This window comes from Triticum dicoccoides, chromosome 7A (genome assembly GCF_002162155.2).
Source record: "Triticum dicoccoides isolate Atlit2015 ecotype Zavitan chromosome 7A, WEW_v2.0, whole genome shotgun sequence".
Lineage (NCBI taxonomy): Eukaryota > Viridiplantae > Streptophyta > Magnoliopsida > Poales > Poaceae > Triticum > Triticum dicoccoides.
The window spans coordinates 277,005,194-277,012,130 of record NC_041392.1 but is presented as its reverse complement, the minus strand read 5'-3'; the positions used below and the strand labels follow the sequence as shown (position 1 = coordinate 277,012,130).

The window sequence follows — 6,937 nt, the reverse complement described above, 5'->3', positions numbered from 1 at the left end:
CATGCATGCATTAAGGTGGCCAGCATGCATGCATGCATGTGAAGAGCTACAAACTACTTCCTCCATCTCATAATATAAGATCGTTTCCTCTGCTAAAATACAGATACTCATTTTGCTTAAAATTTGTCAATAAAGTACCGTCCTAATACACTTTCTAGTCATTACTGCTCTTTTTGTATTCAGGCCTTCAGCTACTCTGAACCTTTGTTTTTTTGCGTGTGGCAGTTACCCTGAACTTGAAAGTGAGGCGAGGCCAGAGGACACACTATCAAGGATCCATCGCTTGGCCTCAAGTTGTGTATTGTTTCCCACTCCACATATAATTGTATTAAGATGGTATTCGTCACAATTCACAAACCATTATACTAGGAAATCCATCTACCAGTACTATTATGCAAATCTTGCCGGGGGAGGCAGGCCGCCCACATGCATGCGTCGTTGTATTCTTGTGCTCTCAAGTGATTGTGCTTTTGGCGGCTTTCGGCTGCCGGCCGGAGCCCACACAAGGCAGCATGTGCACCTTCACCTACACATACGTGTATGCATTCAAAGAAGAGCAACGTATAGTGTTACGTTGACAGGTGGGGCCAAAAAGAATGCTGTCGGCATCACGTGTAAGGTATGGCCATTTCCATCTTTTATAAACCAGAAGGAGAACTGTTTTCCTTTTCCCTTTTACACTCTGATAGCGAGTGTTTTTCGATGCTCACAATCACCTCCACTGGATTCTTCAGATAGGGAGAATGAAGGAGGATTGATCACATATACGAAAATGACCAACTTGACTATGGCACCATGCTACTCTCTCTGTAAAGAAATATAAGAGCGTTTATATCATTAGTTTAATTATCTATACACTTTTATATTTGTTTATGGATGGAGTAATTGCAAATGCTTATGACTAGAAACTGTTTTGAGCCTTTTATTTTCTAACATAGCGTACTCCAGGCCAGATAAATCAGTTTGAACGACAATTATTGTGGGACAGAGGCAGTATTACACAATACCTTACCGTTATTGTGATCACTTATTATTATTATTATTATTATTATTATTATTATTATTGTGCTAGTGGGAGCTCCCGCATGAAAATGAAAAATAAACATGAAAAGGAAATGGGAACCAATAGAGACCGCCAACTTGCGCAGTTAATTATTCCCTGGAAATTGAAGAAACCAACCGTGCTGTCTTCACTTGGGCGCAAAGAGGCCAAGCAGAGGTGGTGAACCCTGAAAGTGAAGCTCTAGGATAGGAGAACGGGAGCCAACAAACAAGAAGAATAAAAGCTAGGAGGGGTCCGAGATTCCCGCTGGACCTTGGTTCCCTTCCCTTTTCTTGGCTCATTGGAAGGCCCTGCCTGCCATCTGGGTTCCCGGCGACTGGCGCAGGAGAGCGTGGGGTTTTGGGAACTCCAGCATCAACCCCATCATTTCTTTGGTGCACTGGCTTTTGGGGCGAAATTGTAAGGTTTTATATCTTTCCCTTTTTCTGCTGCCTCAGTTTGTTGGTTTGAATTCCATAGTCTTTCTTATTGAATTATCTTTTTTCGTTGGTTTGATGTTGTTTGTTAGGATCGGCTGCCATGCCAAAAGCTGGTACGAATGCTGAGATTTGCCTTCTCCCCTTTGCAGTATCAGGTGCTGTGTTCATGGCCCAAGGGTACTGATTGGTGGGGATCCCAGCGCTTGCAACGGTTTTGTCCAAGGCAGCCTTGCTTCCCGTAAATCAAAGCAGCCAAGTCTTGGATTTTCTGCGATCACAATCTCAGCTCCTTAGAAATTGCAGATTAGGTGGCTTGTTCTCAAGCAGCCGTAATCGCCGGAGTTGGTGAGGCAAGGGGTTAAGAACAGGGGTGTTACAGATTGAGGAATCCCTCCGGTCACGTCTGGTTCATTCTTGGGCTTGGGCATGGAGAGGCAGACCAGCTTCCGCCTGGGCGCGCTGGAGAAGCTCAAGAGCTTCCGGGGGATGGACAACTTCCGGCGGAGCAAGGACAGCCCCGGCAAGCGTGGTGACACGCCGCTCCACCTCGCGGCGAGGGCCGGCAGTGTCTCCAATGTCCAGAGGATCCTTGCCGAATCCGGCCGGGAGATGGCCGGCGAGCTGGCCGCCCGGCCGAACCAGGACGGGGAGACGGCGCTGTACGTGGCCGCTGACAAGGGGCACACCGAGGTGGTGCGCGAGATCCTGAAGGTCTCTGATATGCAGACGGCGGGGATCAAGGCCAGCAACAGCTTCGACGCTTTCCACATCGCGGCCAAGCAGGGCCATCTGGGTAAGCTGTTTTCCTTGTCACCAGTCCAGCATATTGTTCTGATAATTCTTTTCTATCCAAATCCTGTGAAATGATTCCTTCGAAGTCTGTGTAATCAGGATTTGGGCATAGATTTTGGTGCAGTGAGTAGATTGCTCCGGGTCAAAAAAATGTCTATTCTTATCTGATTGAGTTGGTGACATAGTGGTGCTCACATCAAGAACAGTGATTTTGTTCATGATCTTTTCATCTAAGAATAAGTGCTAACATCTGGCCATCTTTTTCTCATTAATGTCTGAAACGAATGCATACCTGAGTTGATTTAGACTCTAGTCTTGACTATTTTATGTAGGTGGCAACTGACAAGTTGAGTTTCTCTGTAGCACCAGCAGTCCTAATTTATGAGGGCTAGGGAAAATCTGGGTTATTCTCAAAGAAGTTATGGTGTGATGTAATAAGAGATAGTCGTAGTTGTGTTGGGCACGTTGGATATAATGCAACCACTAGTTAGATCTTATCTCACTCTGCTTCATTCTCTATTGGAGTTTATATCATTCTGATCTGTTGACTTTCTGATAGCGGAGATCGAATTACAGTCATAAACCATAGCTGTAATTACCTGCTTGATAATATGGTTTAAGGTAAATTTCCAAAATATATGTGGCTTATTCTCTTGTTCCATTTCTTGATTTCACAGATGTATTGAAGGAGCTGTTGCAGGCCTTTCCTGCTCTAGCAATGACTACAAACTCTGTAAACGCCACGGCTTTGGAAACTGCTGCCATTCAGGGTCACATTGATATTGTCAACCTCCTACTGGAAACTGATGCTAGCCTTGCCAAAATTGCGAGAAATAATGGGAAAACAGTTTTGCATTCCGCGGCGAGGATGGGCCATGTGGAAGTTGTAAGATCCTTGTTAAATAAGGATCCAGGGATTGGTTTGAGAACAGACAAGAAGGGACAGACGGCACTGCATATGGCGTCCAAAGGAACGAATGCTGAAATTGTGGTTGAGTTGTTGAAGCCTGATTTCTCAGTTAGCCATCTAGAAGATAACAAGGGGAACAGGCCACTGCATGTTGCGACTCGGAAGGGCAATATCGTTGTAAGTGAACAGATATTGTGAATCATTTTCTACAGTTACATATATTTACCGTTTTCAGTTATGCTGTTTATCAATCATTTGCTATTCTGTCCTGTCACAGTGTTACTGAACCTAGTTTTGCTAAGGCTAATTGGAGCATAAAGTTCAGCAGCTTTTTTTTGCTGTAAACATCTTCTCTGCTTAGGATTGCAATAATGTTTTTCTTTCTTTCAGTAAACAAATAAATAAAATTAAGAACAAGATTATTTGAACCTGTTAGAGGCATAATATTTCACTGAAGCTGAACATAAACATGATGTAGCTAGGGTTCTTGGAAAGAAGGATTGATGTCTCTTAGTAATTGTTCTATTGAGAACTTTCCAGTTCCTATTCTGCAGTGGTTTTTGTATATTGACTGATCCATGTGTGATTCCTTGCAGATATTGCAGACTCTACTATCAGTTGAGGGGATTGATGTCAATGCAGTTAACAAATCTGGAGAGACTGCTCTTGCCATTGCTGAGAAGATGAACAACCAAGAACTTGTCAACATTCTGAGAGACGCCGGCGGCGTCGTAACTGCAAAAGAGCCGGCGCATCCTGCAAACCCGGCAAAGCAGCTGAAGCAAACCGTGAGCGATATCAGGCACGACGTCCAGTCCCAGATCAAGCAGACACGGCAGACCAAGATGCAGGTCCAGAAGATCAAGAGCAGGCTGGAGAAGCTCCACATCGGCGGCCTGAACAACGCCATCAACTCCAACACGGTCGTGGCGGTGCTCATCGCCACCGTGGCCTTCGCCGCCATATTCACCGTGCCCGGCAACTTCGTGGAGGACATGAGCCAGGCGCCCCCCGGCATGTCCCTGGGGCAGGCGTACGTGGCCAGCGACCCGGCCTTCATAATGTTCCTGGTGTTCGACTCGCTGGCGCTCTTCATCTCGCTCGCCGTCGTGGTCGTCCAGACGTCGCTGATCGTGGTGGAGCAGAAGGCCAAGAGGAGGATGGTGTTCGTGATGAACAAGCTCATGTGGCTGGCGTGCCTCTTCATCTCCGCGGCGTTCATAGCGCTGACCTACGTCGTGGTCGGCCGCGGAGACTGGTGGCTGGCATGGTGCACCATGGCCATCGGCGCGGTGATCATGCTCACCACCCTCGGCTCCATGTGCTACTGCATCGTGGCGCACAGGATGGAGGAGAAGAGCATGAGGAAGATCAGGAAGGCCTCCGCGAGCCAGTCCCGATCATGGTCCATGCCGGTCGACTCGGACCCGGAGCTGATCAACACCGAGTACAAGAAGATGTACGCGTTGTAGATCAGGGTCACGATCACGTCGCGGGGATCTGTACATAGTTATTATCATCAGGCGCTGTTTCGCTCGAGTCTCTTCGATCGAGTGATGAATAACTTTCAGTGGGGTTTTGACATTTTGACATGAACCGAAGGTACTTTTGCTGCTGAAACAGTATCACCTCAGCTGTGCTTGTATTGCAGCCTGGATGGAGATAAGGCACCTGGATCCGTCTCGTGCATGCTGTATGGATTCGTGGTAGTCCTTGTAAGTGGCATCTTGTACGCATAATTTTGCACGAGTACCTACAGTTTTTAGAGAAGGGAGCAAAAGATTTATAAGAAATTCTCGTGGGATGCGAACATTCGACAAAGATAACACTACATCCACACCTACCAAAGTCCTAAGACTACTCTATCACAAATCTCTTGAAACCATCCACACCACCTATAGCAATCTCCATCGCGATGCGGCTGATCGATGGGTTTGAAAAGAGGATTCGTGCCTTCTTTTGAAAAGGGACCGACGTTGTCAGCGGTGGCCATTGTCTGGTGGCTTGGGAGCAAGTGTGCAAGCCGTTCGAGTATGGTGGATTGGGCATCCTGAACCTCAAGCTATTAGGCTATGTGTTTTGGGCATGCTGGCTATGTGTTTCGGGCCTCGTCGGCATGGATCTCAGGCAGGGGCGGCGCGGCGTGTCGCCCCGAGGCGGACCCCGCGGGAGGGGCTCGCTTTCCTTGCGGTTCCGGCCGTGGAGGAGAGTCTCCTGCTTCAGGAGGCTGCACGGGGTCCAGGGGCGGCTGCTGCGGCGGCGACGACGGGGCTTGTGGCGCCAGCGACGACGGTGCTTGCAGCGCCGGCATCGGGGGGATCGCCTGGCTCTAGGGTTGGAGATCCAGAGCTGGGGGATCGACCCGGTGGGCTGGGGGCCCAGTTGGGCCTGGGGACCTGCGTGGATGCGCGGTTAGTTCCGGCCTCTGGACCGGCACAAGTGGTGGAGGCTGACCTGGTGGGGCTGCGACAGGGGAGCCCAGTCCCTCTAGGCAGGCAGCCCAACCCGCTCGGCCCCGGTCCAACGGAGAGGGTATATAAATCGATCTGGCTGCCGAAGGGTGCCCTAGATCCATCGCTAGGGTTTCCAGCCACCAGATCGGAGGCGCGACGTCTTTGTTCTTCCGTCCGTGTCCTCATCCCCTCTCACCCCCCGCCGCCCCTCGCGTGGTCCTTCGCCGAGGTGGTGGCCATGGGTTCCAAGGCTGATCGTCGGGCGGACAAGCGCCCCCCCTCCTCTCGACCTTGCGGTGGAGCGCGACCGCAAGCGCGAGCTAAGGGCGCAGGCCAAGGCGCAGGGCGCAGCCCGCGAGGGCGAAGCTGGTGGTTGGGGGCCGCCGCCGGCGTGGTGGCTGAAGGAGCAAGAGCGGAAGAAGCGCAAGAAAGAAGAGTACAAGCGGAAGGGGCTCGAGCTCAAGCAGATCGAGGAGATGCCCCAGTTCCAGGGTGACCGTGTGGGCGATCCCTATGCCGCAAAGAAGAAGAAGTTCAAGTCCGCGGGAAAGGCACGCTCCAAGTCGCCGGTCGCGCAGCTCGAGGGGTCCTCCAAGGGCACGGCCGCCGAGCCCATTCCGGTGGAGGAGGCCGACGACCGTGAGTGCTTCAAATGCGGCATGGCGGGCCACTTCCAAAGCTCCTGCAAGTTCCTGCTGCTCTGCATCCTGTGCTCACAGAAGGGCCACATCTCGGCCTGCTGCCCCTCCCGAGGCAAGCCGCTCCTGCTCCAGACGATGGGGCACGCCATCCAGGGAGGCGGCTTCTTCTGTCTCCAGTTCCCAGAGGAGGCCGAAGACACGCAGCAAGGCTTTGGGATCAATGCGGCCATCCTCTCTGCGGCTCCGGGTGTGCTGTCGAAGGAGCTCCTGGAGGTCGAGCTGCCACACCTGTTCGAGGGAGAATGGGACTGGCAGGTCGCGCAAGTCGATGCCGACAGCTTCTCCGTGGTGTTTCCAGACCCATCCATGTTGCGCATAGCCACGCGCAGTGGAAAGCTATTCCTCTCCATCAACAATATCACTGTGCTGATTCGGGATGCTACGGCCGATGCGCCCAAGGGTGAATCCATGCCTGAGATCTGGGTGAAGCTGTGGGGCATTCCCCCAAAGCACCGCAAGGTGGACCGTCTCATGGCGGGGCTGACGATGCTGGGCCGACCACTTGTGGTGGATGAGCTCTCTCTGATCCGTTCTGGTCCGGTGCGGATGCAGTTCGCGTGCCGCAAACCTGAGTTGATGCGGGGCTCTGTCCAAATCTG

At 51.2% G+C, this 6,937-nt stretch overlaps 1 protein-coding gene across 4 annotated transcripts; it reads left to right on the top strand.

Moving 5' to 3' along the window:
• Positions 1 to 1,203: 1,203 nt before the first annotated feature.
• LOC119328886 (ankyrin repeat-containing protein At5g02620-like) lies at positions 1,204 to 4,949 on the top strand. Of its 4 annotated transcripts, none has more exons than XM_037601884.1 (4): positions 1,204 to 1,462; positions 1,632 to 2,275; positions 2,952 to 3,361; positions 3,781 to 4,949. In XM_037601884.1, exons 2-4 carry the CDS (start codon positions 1,909 to 1,911, stop codon positions 4,654 to 4,656), a joined length of 1,653 nt encoding a protein of 550 aa, XP_037457781.1. In that variant the 5' UTR covers positions 1,204 to 1,462; positions 1,632 to 1,908; the 3' UTR covers positions 4,657 to 4,949. The 4 variants fall into 4 exon arrangements, with proteins under 4 accessions (XP_037457781.1, XP_037457780.1, XP_037457783.1 ...); XM_037601883.1 differs by having other exon boundaries at positions 1,572 to 2,275; XM_037601886.1 differs by having other exon boundaries at positions 1,204 to 1,467.
• Positions 4,950 to 6,937: the final 1,988 nt, after the last annotated feature.

Coding starts and splice junctions, on each gene's coding strand:
- LOC119328886 (XM_037601884.1), top strand. CDS start 1,909: ATGGAGAGGCAGACCAGCTTCCGCCTGGGCGCGCTGGAGAAGCTCAAG. Junction 2,276..2,951: donor GGCCAAGCAGGGCCATCTGG/GTAAGCTGTTTT, acceptor TTGATTTCACAG/ATGTATTGAAGGAGCTGTTG. Junction 3,362..3,780: donor CTCGGAAGGGCAATATCGTT/GTAAGTGAACAG, acceptor GATTCCTTGCAG/ATATTGCAGACTCTACTATC.